The sequence below is a fragment of the Lates calcarifer genome, linkage group LG23 (assembly GCF_001640805.2).
Source record: "Lates calcarifer isolate ASB-BC8 linkage group LG23, TLL_Latcal_v3, whole genome shotgun sequence".
Lineage (NCBI taxonomy): Eukaryota > Metazoa > Chordata > Actinopteri > Centropomidae > Lates > Lates calcarifer.
The window spans coordinates 8942689-8960926 of record NC_066855.1 but is presented as its reverse complement, the minus strand read 5'-3'; the positions used below and the strand labels follow the sequence as shown (position 1 = coordinate 8960926).

The window sequence follows — 18238 nt, the reverse complement described above, 5'->3', positions numbered from 1 at the left end:
AATCCACAGCGTGAGTTCAGGAAAGCAAGAAATCTACATCATGATTGCTAGAACTGTAGTAATAGTAGAAAGCCAAGTGTCTTTCCAGAAAATTAAAGGTCCATGTACAAAATTAAAAAAAAAAATAAAAAATCCTCTCACCTGTAGGCCAGCAGAGCTCCATGTCTGATTCAGACCTTATGAAGAGTGGAGGACCAGGCAGCAAGGGCCCCGAATGCCGCTCGCCTCCAACTCCCAGAATGGAGCTGCTCAGCCCCTCCAAGGTGAAGGACCGCTCTCAGAACGTCACAGAGAAGGTCACACAGGTACGGGGGCCGAGAACCTCACATGGGCTCAGCCTCTGGCTGTGAGCTTCGGTTTATACAGTCACTGTGTGCAGCTGTACTAGCTGAGAGCCAGGGAATCTGATTTAAGATCTCAAAGTGAATGAACGTGCTCATTCACTACCAATTTTGGAGTAAAAGTCTGTGACTATAATGCCCCATGATGCGTTCCAGTCTGTCATTTAAGAGCTCACATTAATCATGATTTGATTTCTAAGAAATGAAAGAGGCTTCCAGGAAGTCGCCATGATGGAAGACTGCTGTTAATAAACCTGCCAGTGGAAAAATCAGTAGGTGGTTTGGCTGAGTGGTTTCCTCACGGGTGTGAAAAACAAAGTTACATTGAGCCACAGTTCAATTTAGACCTGCTGTTGTTACTGCTGCTGCTACCCTGGGGCACAGCATTCTGCATCACTGCCTTTGTGGGCTGCTGAGTGGTGGATATGAAATGCAAAGGAAGTGTTTGCAATGATCCATGACCTTACAGCACAGGGTCACTTGTTGATCCCTGTCTGTCTCTCTGTCTGACAGTCTATCTATATATCTGTATCTTTATATATTTCTCTATCTCTCTGTAAGGTCAGTGAAATTCGTCAGGGTAACAAATACTATTGTGAAACTGGGCTAAAGCAAACAAGAGGACTTTGGCATCACATGAACTCTGCTGAGTGACTGTGATGCCCAATTCATCATTACATGCCTCCAGCCTAGCAGCATCCTGCACTCAGTCAGCTCTTGCATGGTTGATTACAGCACACCGGTGCTCTAGCTTTGCCCCAAGATTGTTAAATAATTGTACTATCTGGATGTAACCTTTACCCACGTCTGACGAGAATCGCCAATGACAGGATGGTCAAGGATTTACTGGACCTAAAAGGTTGCAAAACCAGAGCATGCAGCCTCCACCAAGAACTTGGTCAGAACAGTACGTCTTCTAGAAAGGTCTGTTGATTAGTATTGATTCAGAAAGAAAGATAGTTTTGAAATTGCTGCTGTTTGTTTCAGAGAATCTACTTGTTTTACTGTTTTTTGTGCAGTTTTATTTGTTAAGTTGTTTTCTCTAAATGCATCACAACACTACATACTGCACATGAAAAGAGAGATTGAAAGTCTGTATGTAAGAATCATGTGAGAATCATTCTGCATTTTCATGCTCAGGTACTTTCTCTGGAGTCTGATGTACTGCCTGAATATAAGCTCCAAGTGCCAGAGACAACATGGTGGATCTTGCTTCACTACAGCCCCTTCAAGGCATTTTGGGACTGGATAATTCTCCTCCTGGTCCTCTACACAGCTGTTTTCACTCCTTACTCAGCCGCCTTCCTCTTGGACGAACATGGGGATTTACGTCAAAGGAGTTGCGGCTACACATGCAACCCTCTGAATGTGGCTGACCTCATGGTGGACGTGCTGTTTATTGTGGATATAGTCATCAACCTTCGCACAACATACGTGGACCAGAATGATGAGGTGGTCACGCAGCCTAGCCGGATAGCCAAGCATTATATCAAAGGCTGGTTCCCTATCGATCTGTTTGCGGCTATCCCTTTCGACCTCCTCATTTTCAGATCTGGCTCTGATGAGGTAAGAACTCTGCCAAGTTCACATTGTTTGTATTAATTCTGAAATTAATGTGACAGTAATCACCAGTTATAACTGTGCTTTCCGCAAGTGTCTAAACTTCTAAAATGGCTTCTAATTAAGTTCTCTACAGCTGCTATAAATTGAAAGGACATTTCCCTAATATCTTCTTTCCTGTTGTTAATGGACACAAAAGATGGCAACCTTAACAAGCCTGCTGAAAACAGCTCGTCTGCTACGATTGGTCCGTGTGGCAAGAAAACTGGACCGATATTCTGAATATGGGGCTGCAGTTCTCTTCTTACTCATGTGCACCTTTGTACTCATCGCCCATTGGCTAGCCTGCATTTGGTATGCCATTGGTTTTGTGGAGAGGCCATACACAGAGACCGGTTGGCTGGACAACCTGGCTGAACAACTGGGCAAGGCATACAACGACAGCGACTCCAGCTCTGGTCCATCGGTCAAAGACAAGTATGTCACTGCCCTGTACTTCACCTTGAGCAGTTTGACGAGTGTTGGGTTTGGCAATGTTTCTCCCAACACCAACTCCGAGAAGATCTTCTCCATCTGCGTCATGGTCATTGGCTGTGAGTTGAATAACAGTGTTAGGGACTGTATGAAAATTCCTGGGCCAGCAGGATGTTCAGTGTTAATTCTCAAAAATAAATAATCCTTCCCCTTCCTTCCTAATAATTTTTGTATAGTCCCTTAATATGGATAACATGAATTCTGCCTGTTTTCATAACACCTTTTTATAATTTTTAACATCATCTGAGTCTTATTATTATCTGTGTTTGTCCTCTTCTGCTTCTGTCTCAGCTCTTATGTATGCCAGCATATTTGGGAATGTGTCTGCCATCATACAGCGGCTGTACTCAGGTACAACCCGCTACCATACCCAGATGCTGCGAGTCAAAGAGTTCATCCGATTTCACCAAATCCCAGGTGGTCTGCGCCAAAGGCTGGAGGAGTACTTTCAGCATGCCTGGTCATACACAAATGGCATTGACATGAATGCTGTAAGTAAAAGTAACAGTGATAATATCTACCTCTGTGACATCTAATGGTTGTTCACTATCCATTTTTTGCATCTAATTGCTAATATTTTGATGGTTTTCTCTTCCCACATTAAGGTGTTGAAGGGGTTTCCAGAGTCTTTGCAGGCTGACATCTGTTTGCACTTGAACAGATCTCTGCTACAGAACTGCAAGGCTTTCCGTGGCGGCAGTCAGGCCTGTCTGCGTGCCTTGGCTATGAGGTTCAAGACAGTCCATGCTCCTCCTGGAGATACTCTGATCCACTACGGAGATATCCTGGAATCTCTCTTCTTCATCTCTCGTGGTTCGATCCAGGTCATCAGGGATGATGTGGTGGTGGCCATATTAGGTAGCGTACCTAATCATTATGTAGAGTCTCAGAAACCATTCTTCAAAAACAGCAGCCACTCAAATAAAAAAGCATCCATGCTCTTGCAGAAAAGAATGACATCTTTGGCGAGGCTATCTACCTTTATGATGAGCCAGGGAAGTCCAATTCTGATGTACACACCATCACCTACTGTGACCTGCACCGCATCCCAAGGGACGACCTGCTGGAGGTCCTGGATATCTACCCCAGCTTTGCAGACAACTTCTGGAGAAACCTAGAGATAACTTGTGACCTGAGAGATGTATATCTGTAGTTTGCTTCTAAGAAAACAAAATTACTTCTTTACAGTTTTACAGCACAGTGTGTTTCTGTGATTTTTCACAATGAATATCTGCTGCCCCCCCCCCCCCCCCCCATTAGGCTGATCAAGTGCAACCAATAATAACAACTGATGATTCTGGTGATGACTGTGGATATCACCCCAAGCCAAGACACAGAATCCACTCCCTGGACTGCCGGATTAGGCCAGGTGAGATAGTGTATGTGGTGGCATAGGTTTATTGTTTTATCTATCTTTGCTTCTACTGGAACCATGCAGGGACCGTTATTGCCCCCCAATATCCTGAGTGGGATTATTAGATACATAGACAAAATACTATAATTGAGTGACTGAAAACCTTTCCTGTTTACAGATGGAATTGATCATGAAGACTCTTACCCCCTTCAGCCCTTCCATCATCGTCACTCACCTCCACAGGCCCATTGGGATGACCGCTGTAGCTGTGGGTCCCAATGCTCCCAGTCCAGTGAGGACCTGGCTAAGTCTCTTGCTCATGGTGCCAAAGTAGAACTTTATCCTCCAGAGGATGACAGACAGGACTACTCTCCCTCTGTAGTGCAGCTGCTACCCCCCAGTGGCACGTCAGTGGGGAGGGAAACAGTGTTGGACAGGGGCCACCAAGGTAGGTTGGATATGAGTCTCAATTGTCCTGGAAAGACATACAGAGTGTGTTTTCTTCAGTAGAAGCTATGATGGACTGCTGCTGTTGGTGTTGCATGCAGACTGAGTCTTGAATGTTAAAGATACCCTTTGGAGATTTCATAGTAAAAACACATGATTTTGGATGCTTTGTGTGTACACCAGGGTCCTTACCTCAAAACATTGCTCTAGAGTGCCACTAGTGGTCAGAAACTTCACAAGGTCCCTTTAACACTATGTATTTTTACAGTTTACCTCTAACAATTTGTACATCCCCATTACTTTAATTAAATTAAATAAGCACAAATTTCCACCAATTTCTTGTCTTTTTGTTCTCTCAGCTTCATCTTTGAACGTGCCAGGAATGTATCAGTACTGGCCAGACCGACAATCACAACAGTTTTCCAGTCGCACGTGGCGATCTTCTTCTGTCCGCAACTCATACCCACACCTTCACAGAAGAGAGGCCCAGTGAGCTAGAGTCTCGACTTGAGGTTTTACATTCACAGCTCAACAGGTGAATTTTCAGTTGCTTTGAACCCTTTACCGTCTTAGTCTCCTCCATTTTCCTCCTCAAGTAAGTTCGTGCTTCAAAGAATCGCTTTATTACAGTGTCTGACAATATCACATGTACAAATTCTTTGTCTACTTTCTTGTCTCCTCATTCCCCCAGACTGGAGACACGCATGACAGCCGACATCAACGTTATTCTCCAGCTTCTCCAGAGGCAGATCGCTCCTGTACCGCCTGCCTACAGCACTGTATCTAGTACCCTCCCTTCTGACTCACCTGGCCTGTATGGGACAGGGGCACCAGTGCTGCACAGCATGTACCCCATTTCCAATACAGATGGACAGCAGAGCACCCACACAGGTATGGACTAATACCAAATAACATCTAGAACAGAGATTTATTTCCAGCCTTTTACTTTAAATTAAAAGTTAAAATGTGTGTGATTTCTTTTCTCTAGAATACAATGCAGACCGAGCTTAAATTCACAAAGAAGTCTCCAAGAGTCACTGTCCAGTGGTATCCATGTGACTGTGGCGTCAGACGACACCATGTTCATGACCGTCACCCTGACACTGAGGCCACACAGGGTTAACCCCGCAACTGCCTCAACCATCAGTCAATCCTCCCTCATGGAGAACCCAGGCTACATGGCAACCTCCGCTACCCCTCGCTGCCAGGGAACCTGGACATAAACTCAGGACTGGCTGAGATCCAGAAACACCTGTCAGACCCCGTGCTGCCCGTCATCTGAAGACCTTCAGTGAAAGAATTTTCAAGGCAAACCAGTGTGACTTTGAAAGAAAGTAGTGATACACTGCTATTTACAGACTTATGGAAGGATGACTAGTGTAAGAATGAGCCATCATTACACATGTGGACAGTGTCTCAAAATCAGATGGTGGTAGACTGCAAGGTCTCTGTCTTGACACAAGATTATGCTCAGTCACAGTTATCATTCTTCCTACAGGACACTTGCCAATTTACAGTATGCATATGAGAAAGAGGGCACAGGAGTTTTTCTTTACATTTCATAATCATGTTTTGCGTCTTCTTGGTCCATCCATGTCGTAATCCTGGTCCTGTTTAAATCCTCAGTAATTATTTCCCTTGCTGATCAATGCAGTGTCTAGCCACAGACTAAAGCCTGACTAATGCTGAATTTGTGAGGCCATCAGCCATATTGTTATTTGGGAGTAAAGGAATAGTTCCACATTTTGGTTAATGTGCTTACTTGCTTTTTTGCTGAGGATTAGACTAAAAGATCAATTATACCACTCTCATAACTGTACAGTAAATATGAAGCTACAGCCACAAGCCTGTTAGCTTAGATTAGCAGAAAGACTGGAAACAGGGGAAACGGATAGCCTGGCTATCAGAACCTTTAATGCTCAATAATTAACTTCTGGTTTATTTGATAACATAAATGTAAAAACGAAGAGTTGCAGCTGTAGCCAGGCAGACATGAAAGTGGTATTAATTTCTTCACTGAACTCTCAGCAAAAAAATCTACAGAAGATGTTTTGCACAATGTCAAACTGCTCCTTTAAGAAAATCAGACACTTCTTTTCAACACTACTGCATCACATAAACATTTTTGATATTTAATTTGGTTTGGAAAGACTTGATTTGTCAGTACTCTCTGATACACAAACTATGGAGGTACTTTTTTTTTAGTGCCGTGTTTTTTTTTTTTTTTTTAACACAAACATATCTCTTGATTTCTGTACCACAATATCTGGTTTATTACTGGCCAACATACAGTGTGTGCCACCTCACTGGACCTCCCTCACCTGTATTCATCTGGCTCTATTTTGTGAAAACACTCTATGAACAAGTGGTTTTCTCAATGTATGTTCAGCAAACAGTTACACATCACACCCATAAACTGATACACTGACTCCTGTTCACTCCCAAGACTTGTGTTTCTCATCCAATCACAACAGGACTGACAGCGTCCATGATCTGGTGTCAATTTCTAGACTATTTGACCAACTATTTTCTCTACAAACCTTGGAGGACATAATTCAGGCAGAGGTTTTACAGGAACTGGAAGAGTACACTTTTTTCCAACTGTAAATCTGTACTATAGATTCTTATCAATGTGTTAAAGAGTCACCTCACTATTGTCTAAATATAAGACTTATGTATAATGCTTTAAACTGCAAGGAACTGTTTATTTCTGTGTAAAATAATGTTGAATAAACTTACTGTTGCAGGAAAAACATGGATTGTGGTTAGTTAACACTAGCTATGTGTTGCAGATATTATTAATGTATCACAATGTTTTTCATACCACAAATGATATTCAGTTGAGTAAAATATATATATTTATAAGTTATAAAAAACAATTGAATTCATGAACACACTTAAATCCACATTAACCACATTCAATCCACTTTTAAATATGGCTAAACTCCATTTTTGCTGCATCAAAAAATGAATATGATGATGAGAATGATGATGATGTAATGGCGTAAACTACAAGATAAAATGCACACTGTAATATATAAAATGATGTAACTGACTAGCATATTAGAGACAACATGCTGAAAGCTTGAAGGGTACCGAACCTTGATTTACATCTGTATATGACAATAATCTTTTGGTTACTTGAGGTTTTTGTTTTGGTGCTCGTTCAAGTTTTCTGATTCAACAACTGGGTATTGTTGTATCACAAAGTCAAGTAATGAAACTCAGCTGATAAAAGCTTTACACACATCATCTATATCAACATGAAGCCAACACAAACATGTTGCTTTGTCCTTGGTAAACAAAATATTTCCTTCAGTAACTTCATGTCACCTTGTAAATCCCACTGAGAACATTTTATGCCTCATTTCTTCACATCTGTAGCTCAGACTCTGAGGATTTCCAGGCAGTTGTTGTAGCAGATAGCGATCCAATCAGGCTGGGTGGAGGCCCACTGTACGTTATTGATCTCTCCCTCGGCTGTGTAGGCCAGTATAGGGTCCTCAATGGCCCGCGGCATCTGCTGGATGTCCCAGATTAGAGCCTGGTGGTCGTCCGCTAGACAGAGAGGAGGGGGAGGGATGTTTGATTTGATTTATCTTATTTAGACAGGAAGAAAATAATGTTACTAAACACCACATATTATCTGGAGCTAAATGAACTTCCCCGTGGACTGATTTCATAAAAGTGTAATAATGTTCTCTGTTGTCAGCAGGGATGGTCTTCACTTCTGTTGCTTTAATACACTTTGGGAAACCCTGGGCTTGATAACTAGCTAAGAATAACACTAACTTCTTTGAACAGAATTTAAACATGTCTGACCGAGATGATTTTTAGTCATAGCATCAAGAGCATCAGTAATTCTTCATCCCCTCCAATGTTTCTCCCAAATTTTGCTTTCCAACTTTGACAACAACAAACATGTATTTACTGGTACAATGTTGTGACACACATATGAAGGGCTCCCCCTTGTGCTCAATGTCAGTTGCTGCAATAATATAAAAGTTTGTTCTGAGATAATGCTCTACTCTCATTCTGCAGCAACTACTACACATATCCGTAGGCAAAGCACTCAACCTGCTGACTGAAAACAAACCTCTGTGTGAATATTGCCCACTGTGTTTTCAGTGTAACTTGCGCACCTGCTGTACAGATGTGACAGGAGGAATGTGGCGCCCAGGCGATGCCATTGACACAGGCCCTGTGGTTGTTGAGTCTGGCCACTGGAGTACAGGGCACACGTACATCTAAGATCACCACCTGAGGATATGAAAAAAGAAATGTGTGGATATTAACTGGTGGCAAATAAAACGTCAATTCTCAGTTTCAATTTTCTTAATTTTCATCTCTAATTTAAGCATTTAAGCCCATCTAACATCATGAATCCACAGACAGAGCAGCCCTGACCTCCATGCTGTCCATCGCCATGGTGGCCAGGTAGTTGGGGTCCTGTTTGTTCCAGCAGAGTCGGAGCAGTGGGTGGTGCTGGGGGTCCTCATAGATGATAGTGCTGTGTTCCAGGTGACGGAGGTCAAACATGCGGACTGAGCCGTCTGCTCCAACCGAGGCAAACATGTCCCTGCCGCCACCTGCACGGCTGAAAGAGATGTCGTACACCTGCAACAGAGGCAGACAGTGAGTTCTCATCAGCAAGACCACAGACCAGTGGTATTTTATCATTCTCGAATCGTGTGATAATATTTACCTCTTTGTCATGGGCGATTAGCTGCGTCTTGACATGACCTGACACTAAATTGACCCTTCCCAGCACCTGTCCAGTCTCCAGTCCCCAGATCGTACAGGTGGTGTCAATACTGGAAGTACCTGCACAGAAAACATACAGCACATAAATATGAAAAACTACCTACTAGTTATGAACCAGGTCAGTAATATTACCCTGAGATAAACCTGCAGTGAGTCTTTACCTAACAAGTTTGGATCCACCTCGTTCCAGTCGAAGGATGTGAGCGGTGCACAGAAGTCAGAGTTCTTGTTATTGTTCAGCAGGCACTCCAGGCGGGTCTCTGTATCACTGACCTTTCAGCAGAAAGACACATTGTTTTCAATATTTGTGCACTTTATGAAGAAGCAACAACTAGCAGAAACACTGAATGCAATTTGTTCATCTACATTTCAGACAGTATTCTAAAGAAATAAAATAAAAACAAAAAAAAGAAGGACCTAACATAGCTCTGTACCAATAAACAACCAGTTTGAACTAGGCAGTTTCAGAATCCTGCATAACGTCATTTTCTCTGTGTAAAATGAGTAGAGTGGGATCGTTGGTTCAGGTGACTGGATTGGTCCTCTTACCCTCCAAATTCTCAGGTAGTCTCCGCTGGTGGCCAGCAGGTCAGGGTACGCTCCTTTGGTGTCAGGAATCCACATGATCTTGGTGGTGGGGTAGGGATGGTCGAAAGTGTTTCGGCACACGAACTCTGAGCTGTCCTCCTCCAGACCGACTATCTGAACCTGGGGAGACACAATAACAACTCACCTTGAGTGAGCCAGTGTAGTGTTACTTATCTGAGCAGGGAACAGTACAGTCAGTCAGTGCTGTGACAGGTGGTGATAATTCTAGGGATACACAGCTGTGGTTAATCCAGTCACTCACTTCTTTGCCATTTCATAAGTTTCGATTCTTTGTAATATCACCATGAGGACATTTAAGTGTTTATTAATGTACAGTTCTTTTAATCAAAAATTAGAACATCTCCTAGGCAGACATATTTTATATAATTACAGTAGTGCTTTACTATATTTGTCATTGTATTGGCGTGTTAGGGACCATTTATCAGATGCTTAAGTGGAAAGTGTGGCTTTTTTAATTTATAGAGCTCTAACCGTCTAATAAAGATCAACAAATTTTATAGTCATTAGATCTGGATGCAAAAAACAGATAAAACTAAGTTCCAATAATTTAAGATAAAAGAAAAATGAGAAACCAAGTGGGAAAAACGAATTTCTCTTATTTTCAAATGAGGGCAAACTGCTCCCTAAAATCATCACAAAATGTTTCATAAATTCACGGGCTGTTTGAAATTAATACCACTGATTCTTAACGGTCTTAACTTAAATGTTAACAGATTATTACCTAAATTTAACCTGATATATCTCACCAGTGTAAATAAGTATAAAACATTTTAACATGCAGTATTTGCAGGTATTTCCTTATACTAGATTATGCTGTGATGAGAACCGTTACTGTCAATTAGATTTGACAGCCTGAAGCAGAAGAACAAAAGAAACCCTAGGTTACTTAAAATTTACTTTTTGTTATTAAAGTAAACCTCCAGCTAGTTAAATTTAACACAGGTGTACAAGAGTACCATCGGTCTGCCATTAAAAACAGCATGGAGCAGGATGTGCGCCTTGAAGTTACCTTGTTATTGTACTCCTCCACAAAGCTACCGAGCGCCAGGCGGAAGCGTTTGTCCGGTCGGACGGTCCAGTTCATGGCGTAAACCGTCCACGGTGCCTCGTATTTGTAGATTTCTTTACGCTTACCGTGTAGTGACATCTTTAAAGACACTACAAATAACCCCGGGGTGAGAACTAATTACCAGCAGGGAAAGGAGACCCTGAACGCGTCGTAGCAACCGCCTACTTTACAAATGTAACTTATTGTCTCCGATAACGTTATGAAATTTCTACAGAAGTGAGCTAACTGTTGAGTATATGTAGTGAGGAGGCTTTCCTGGCGGCAAAAACCACACGTTACATACAAAAAAATGTGTTAAAGGTGTGAAATTGACGGCTCACGACTGCTGAAAGATGTTCATAATATGGCAGCAATGGCGGAGACCGGAGGACAAAAATAGTGCGGCGATGATGAGCGTCATCGAAACTGCTGCTGCTGCCTTCACGGGGTGGCACGAAAACCGTAATTATCCCCACAATGCACAAAAAGGGGCAAGCAAGTAGTTTTGAGGAAAAAGACTCTCTCACACAAAATTAAGCAAATAGCCAATTTTTAGATATTGTGATCATTAAGGAAGTTATCAATAAGACACTTAATTCTTCTTTTCACTCCTGCCATTGTAATTCATTGCCATTTTTATCCAGCAGAAACATATTCTGTCAATCTGTGAATTCCTTTTTTTGATGTACGAGAAGTTCTAAATTTGCATACAACTGATAGAGGAGCGTTTACGAGAAGCACCTAAAGGCAGCACTCCAAATGATTTGCTCCACACCTGAGAAGCTGTATGAGAAAGCTCAACAAAGAGCTTCCTTTGTGCATTGAGCATCTCATTGGATGGAGTTGGGGTTCATAAATGTTTATTTAGTCTCCAATAAGGGCATACATTTATTTTATCAATTTTCAGAAAAAAATATTTAGATCATACTTTGCAATTTCTTTCCATTCTTCTCCGGCCTGCACCCTGCTACAGTACACGTACACGCAGGTAGAAGGGACTGAACAGCAAAATGCCAACAGCGCACATGACAGCAACACTTGCTCCTCTCAGCTGCTGTTTGGCCTAACATTTGGCTTCTTTTCAGCACTCCACATATGACTGTGATTGCTCATTTGACCTCTGATTAACCTCAGCAGTACTTGGAAGATTGTTCATTTGCAGTGAGAGCACATTTGTCATAATAAACCTGAGTTGTGACACTTAATTTGCCTGGAATCAGCAGGATATAAGTTGCCACACACTTTGTTTTTTTCCTACCTGCTAAGAACAGCATCTGTATGTCCAGTGATTACACAGGGTTTTAAATGAGTTTCCACAACACACTGTTTGCAAAAATCTGATGATACATCTATCACTTTTGATGATCAGAGGTCAGTGGGTATTGTGACAGATTGGCTGTAAACTCATTATTTGTTTGCTAGTGGAACTAAGACTGGACAGAAGAGTGGACAACATTAACACACACTAGATCTAATATGAACTTAAGTTATGTCATTGGAAAAATCCACTTGTCACGTCAGAGGAGGTCATTTGAGAGTGTAATGTAAACACACAAAACACTGGTAGGGATGTTCATCTCCAGCTGTCAGCCTTTGTCAGTCTCCTGTGCTCTGCGGTTCTGCTCTTTTCCCTAAGTACTGTACATGAATATGCTTTGCAAAACTGCCACTGACACCAAGTCATGAATTTGATTGATATCCAACCACAAACTTGTGCTGCAGCTTCCACAGATGTTCAGCACTTTTGTCAAGGCAACAAGATACAGTAGAACCCCCCCCCCAAAACCTCATCTAAGGTACAGTGTGTGTCTTTTTGTCAGTATCTGGACAGAATCACAGTTTAGTCATACAGTACACAGCATGTAGGGTTTTGCTTATGTCATGTTGTGCCTGTTTGCATGTTTTTTCATCATTCATTCCTGTCTTTCTCAGGTCTTTTATAAACTGCTCTGCTCAATAATGTTGCTTGAGCATCTGTCCAACAGCTCTGCTGCGTCTGGATTTGTTGGGGAAATTTTTGATTCTATCAGATGTAAAGATTTTGTAGGGCTCAAATATATTTGGGCTTTTGGCACAGCTCTGTGCTTTGCTTTTGGTTTTCCTGCATCTGTTGCCATCCTCTGGGAGATGTTTAAGACACACAGGAGAGGAACTCCCTTCTCACCAAATTATTTTTTCATACTGAACCTCTCTGTCATGGATGTTATCTTCTTGGCCTTCATCCCACCTGGATTACTAAATCATTTCATCTGGGAGAAGTGGCTGTTTGAACAGACTTGGAACGGCATTTATGCCTTGAACATATGTGGGAGACCCCTCCTGATGGCTTGTGCCTGTGTGGACTGTTACCTGGCTGTGGTTCATCCCATCACCTACCATAAGAGGAAAAGTCTGACTCCCAGGGTCGTAGTGGCTGGTGTTGTTTGGGCTTTGACGGTTGCCTGTGGGATTGCATACTTTATGTTTTTTTCTTTATATTTAACTGCTTTTCCCACTGTGCCATTTATAGTAGCAGTTGTAACAATTGCAGTCTGTGATTCTTTCATCCTCCATGCTTTAATTAAATCTGACCCCGGCAAAAAAAACATTCACCCACAGAAGCAAAGAGCCATTCAGACCCTCATCAACAGCCTGGTCATAGCACTCATCTCATACCTTCCTCCAGTACTTCTGTTTATAATTGGGTTACCTGTAATTGGTAATTCCAGTACTTTTGTGTGTACTATTGCTATTCCAGTTAACATAACTTCTACTTTGGGATCTATGGTCATGCCTTTACTTTACCTAAATAATCTTGGGAAACTGGATCATTTCAGGGTTGGATGCTGCAGAAAGACTTAATTTTCGCATTTATGCTTCTCCATCTTGCCATACTAGGGGTGATGTAGTTCTATCTATCTATATAAGAAGAATCTATATCTATATCTATATCTAAACACACACACACCACATATGTAGGCTTTTAACTAATATCTAACTAACATCTTAACCTCCTGAGCTTGAGTTTGCTGCACCTTATACTTCACAGCTAAACTCAGACCTGTTGTCCTAGTTAGACACTTTTTTGTACATCTATTGTTGACAAAATCATGATGCACTCAAGAGTGTGAAAACAAGGTGGTTGCTATCTCTGTAAACACACTTTACAGCTGAGATCAAGATAAAAACATAGGATCAATCAATCAAATGTTATGGCTGAAGCTTGTTTTTTATGCTCAATAACATTTGTTGCTTGATATGGCAGACAGATTTGACAAGAGAAGAAAGATGACACCAGGACATTAACATTCATACTTCTGGATCCTTATTCATCATTTCAATGAGAGACAAAAAGAGTGTGTTCCTAGCCGGTTAGTAAATGTTGGAAAAAAACAAAAAACAAACTTATGTTGCTGTCATGTACATATGTAGATCATTTAAACTGTGTTCTCATACATACTATAATCTGCATTCTTAAGATTCTGCATGTATGCTTTGGGACCTGTGATGTTGGGAGTGAATAGTTGTGTTACAAAGTAAAATGAATAATAATGTTGTTGAACTCTTTTGTTTTGCTCATACTGAGGGTAAACCACAGTTCCTCTGTAAAGTGGTACAGGATGTTCAGCATGCCTGCGAGTGTAACTGGAGAGAACTGCTGTGGAAAATGGCATCTGGGCTGCTGGATTATTACTGAAACATTTATCAGAATAAATAGCTAGAAAATGAAAACATTTCAGTTAACAGTACTGAGCCATGAGCAACTTAACAACTTTTAATAATCAAAACATTTGTCAGGAGTCTTCAGTGCCACAAGAACTTTATTGGCCTTTCGATACAGATAAATACTTCAGAGCGAAATAAGCTTTTAGCATCACTGTCTAGAAGACACTGTGCTTCTATATATAGTTTTTAAAAATAATTCTAAAAACCTGAGAGTGAGACAAATCTAATGAAAATGTCAATAAACAGGTTAGAAAAACTCTTACTACTATTATGAGCTCATCTACTGGATTTCTTAGTAAAATCAGAAACTTCTTTTCCATGGCAGATTTACATGAGTCTCCTTCACATGTACAATGCTCATATTACAAATGTAAATATCGCAGGCAGGCAGATCAGCTTTCACGACAGCTGTACTCAGGCAGGTGTGCAGGCATTAAGCAAACATTTAAATGGTGGTTCTGAATGTGAATGGAGAAATAGAATGTAATAAGGAGTATGAAGAAAGTACATAATGTGATTTTCAAACACATTACAAGTGATCTATTCAACAAAATATACTGTAATTTGCTGTATTGTTTAAATGTTTTAATCTCTATACAATTATTTCATAGGTAACTATATATGCAGTGTAATCAAGCACAATGTAAAAACTAATAACATTTTAATAAAAACATTAAATGGACAAGCTACATGAACATAAGTGTGTGAAATATATGTTAATATGTGTGTGTATATATGAGATGTGAAAACAGTGGCGATGAGTTTACTTTACTGAGACACAACAACTCAGATTCTTACCATTGTGCAGTTAAGCTCTTTTCTGTGCTATGGTCACATTAAATTATCTACATCTTCAGTTAAGTAGCTTCTGTCATTATTTAATTATAGTACATAGCAAATAGAAGGCTTATGGAAATTCTAATAGCTGCATGCAAAAAAGCCATAACTGGTATTTGGATAAAGCCTGAGGCTCCCTTTGTATGATGAATAGATAAAGACAGTTCTTTTTGGTAGCAATAGATGCTTAAAAAATATGACCAGCTGTGTTGGAACTTTGATTCTTGTGCTGTATCTTACAATCTTTTCTCCTTTTCTTCTTTTGTCCCTTCTCCTTTCTTTGTTTTATTTCCCCTTCTATTTTTTAATTCATATTTGAAAGGTTAGATGAGATAACATCGATAAGAATTGAATATATAACTGTGAAGTTATTTTAGACTTCCTGTAAATCCTATGATTGCCAATAAAAACAACACAGAGTAAAAGACTTTTTGCCACAGTTGTTAAGTTGTTGAGTGTTTTTAAACTTAATCACTATAGTTTCAGCTTCAGGTGGTTGGTTAGTGACACACATTTCTACTAAACTCTACAAAACATTTTCTGAACTGTTACACCATACAGCAGGGGCACTTCAAACTCCCCAAATTGCCCAAATACAGCAGAGGCATGATTGCGCTCCCTGCAGTCGGGGTTATCAGGATAGGTATTGCTAAAAAGCATTCATACTCTTTGTCATCACTAATAATCAATTGTCCGAGGGTGTATACCAGCACCGGAGGGACGTATGAGGTGACGGTCATGACCATGCTGTTGGTGATGATCTGGAGAGCCTTTTTCTTCCTGGGGTGGAGGTCTCCCCCTCCACGGTAGGACTTCTTCAGAGTCCAGAGGATGGAGGCATCAGAGATGACAATGACGGGCAGCGCTATCACATACACGAACATGGCCCAGGGGCTATGGTCCAGATCATCAATGACTATGAACACAGTCCCTTGAACCATCGTGACGGCGCACACCGCAGCAACCATGAGGACCCGAGGAAGCAGACTCTTGTTTGTGCGGTAAGTGACGGGATGGACAACGGCCAGGTAGCAGTCCAGACAGATGCATGCTGTCAGAAGAGGTCGTCCAGCCAGATTAAAAGAATACAGAAAACTGCTCAGCATTTGAACAGACCTGATTTCCCAGAGGAGGAAGTTACACAGCCCAAATGGGACAAAAAACAAGAAGACTAAGTCCATAATGGTGAGGCTGAGCATGAAGACATCATTGGGGGTGACGGGGGCTCCTGCTTTGTGTTTCTGGAACAGCTCCCAGAGAACAGCAACGCATGCGGGACATCCAACCAGAGAGCAGAGAGCGCTGAGAGAAGCCCAGACTATAATACCTGCTATCAGGTCACCACAGTGTCCAAACATGTCCTCTGAAGGCTCACTGAGGTTGAAGGTTAGACTCTGAGAGCGAGGATTCACATGTGGAAACATTTCTTAAAAGCAGTGACACCTTGATGAGTCTGAGGGTAATCAGTGATCACCTGTACTTGAAATAAAACAGAAATACACCTTGAAGGAAAATAAAAATCTGAAGTGGTTTACAAATTATCTCTTAAGTCTCTTTCGCATTATTCCCTACTAACCACGAGCTGTTTAAAATTCAACATACCTTGATGATGTGACCTGATGTCTGGAGGAAACTTCGTAATGTTGTGGTCAATTTGTTTCATTTATGAAAATGCTGATTTGAATATGCAAGTGACAGTGAGGATCATTTTCCAGCTTTGGCCTGCGCTGATGTTTTTATAAACAAAGAATCAAGCTGATCTCCAGTGTTGCAAATTTGACTAGTTCACGTGTAACTGGTTTACTAGTTGATGTGATGTATTCTGTTTATTACTTTGAGCTTTCTCTGCCTCACAGTACAGTGAAGAGGTCAGAGGTTGAGGGTTTGAACTCTGACAGTAAAGTCTCTTTAAAGGTGCTACATGTATATGCAAGTTTTTTGCTGTTGCTACATAGCTTCAGTTAGCATTGCATTTACAAGACTTCATCATCCTCTGATGTTGGACTGAGAACAGACCAAACATCAGTGACTTTGATGCTGAACTTGTAATATTTCTTCTAGACAGCTGTTAATGCTAACATGTAGTGCCTTTAACGTCCAGAACAACATTACTGTTATGCATCACTTTTGCAAATCAGGCATCTATTTTGCATTCAAGTATTTCTATGTAACCCTGTCCAATAGTTTTCCAGGTTATGTTGTGACTGAAAATGTAATTGTAGCCTGGATTAGGTACATAAACTGAACAAGACATCTAGAACATTCACATCTCATTAAATGATACAGTCATATAAAAGTCTTATGTTTGAATATTACCATAGCTCCACTGAAGAGCTGGAACAAGCTGATACAGAATATGATACTGTGAGTGTGGAGGCAGATGCTTTATCCAACTTTAAAGCTACTTGAGGGGAAATAAAGGAAAACTGGATGTTGAGTTGTAAAAAGTCAAACTACCTATTTCATCGAAGTAAACAACACATTCACAGTGTTTGTATTAAATCTGTGGAGGTGGTTAAATGATGCACAATGATACTGGTGTGCTGCTGTATATGGGTCTCTCATCCTCTGTCTCTTATAAACATTCTATTTGTAGTTCAAATCATCAACACTGGGTGGCAGACACAGGTTGAAGTGCACGGTGACTTGCAGAGTCTGAGTTTTCACATTCCTGTAGCTCATCATGTGCATAACACTGAACAGACAATACTTAATACATTTTACCCAAGTCTGTCTAAGTAGAGACAGGATAATTGGACAATTAGTAACTATAATAATAGAATAATATAATGATTGGACCAGGTAACAGACCTATTTTTTATACCATGGTTCAAAGATGTATCAGTGTCAATCTCACAATTTAATCCAGTTTACACAGAATTTAGAAAATTAGAAGAAAGCGAACTACACACAGAAAACCCAGTTTTTCACTGAAGGATCAGAACATATGTTTTATATGTTTTTGACAAACATTATGTATGCAGACAATTCCATATAAAAATGACCACTTCTTCATAAAATATTTCTTATGTATTTAGG

General features: G+C 40.8%; 2 protein-coding genes across 3 annotated transcripts; one reads left to right on the top strand and one right to left on the bottom strand.

The window, feature by feature from the left end:
* Window positions 1-161: 161 nt before the first annotated feature.
* On the top strand, window positions 162-5518 carry kcnh6b (potassium voltage-gated channel, subfamily H (eag-related), member 6b). The gene is made up of 10 exons (XM_051066557.1): window positions 162-305; window positions 1482-1907; window positions 2101-2494; window positions 2727-2926; window positions 3041-3293; window positions 3383-3576; window positions 4003-4237; window positions 4596-4725; window positions 4928-5127; window positions 5403-5518. Exons 1-10 carry the CDS (start codon window positions 162-164, stop codon window positions 5516-5518), a joined length of 2292 nt encoding a protein of 763 aa, XP_050922514.1.
* On the bottom strand, window positions 3914-11062 carry LOC108890403 (DDB1- and CUL4-associated factor 7). 2 transcript variants are annotated; one of them, XR_007809200.1, is made up of 8 exons: window positions 10619-11062; window positions 9550-9708; window positions 9162-9273; window positions 8942-9060; window positions 8644-8853; window positions 8379-8496; window positions 7570-7794; window positions 3914-4264 (listed from the first exon to the last, which is right to left on the bottom strand). XR_007809200.1 is itself a non-coding variant. In XM_018687267.2 (7 exons), exons 1-7 carry the CDS (start codon window positions 10754-10756, stop codon window positions 7622-7624), a joined length of 1029 nt encoding a protein of 342 aa, XP_018542783.1. In that variant the 5' UTR covers window positions 10757-11062; the 3' UTR covers window positions 7072-7621. The 2 variants fall into 2 exon arrangements, 1 of the variants encoding a protein (XP_018542783.1); XM_018687267.2 differs by lacking the exon at window positions 3914-4264 and having other exon boundaries at window positions 7072-7794.
* Between the last annotated feature and the right edge of the window lie 7176 nt (window positions 11063-18238).

Coding starts and splice junctions, on each gene's coding strand:
- kcnh6b (XM_051066557.1), top strand. CDS start 162: ATGTCTGATTCAGACCTTATGAAGAGTGGAGGACCAGGCAGCAAGGGC. Junction 4,238..4,595: donor GTTGGACAGGGGCCACCAAG/GTAGGTTGGATA, acceptor TTGTTCTCTCAG/CTTCATCTTTGAACGTGCCA. Junction 4,726..4,927: donor CTTCACAGAAGAGAGGCCCA/GTGAGCTAGAGT, acceptor TCATTCCCCCAG/ACTGGAGACACGCATGACAG.
- LOC108890403 (XM_018687267.2), bottom strand. CDS start 10,756: ATGTCACTACACGGTAAGCGTAAAGAAATCTACAAATACGAGGCACCG. Junction 9,274..9,549: donor ACTACCTGAGAATTTGGAGG/GTAAGAGGACCA, acceptor TTCTGCTGAAAG/GTCAGTGATACAGAGACCCG. Junction 7,795..8,378: donor CTGTCACATCTGTACAGCAG/GTGCGCAAGTTA, acceptor CTCTCTGTCTAG/CGGACGACCACCAGGCTCTA.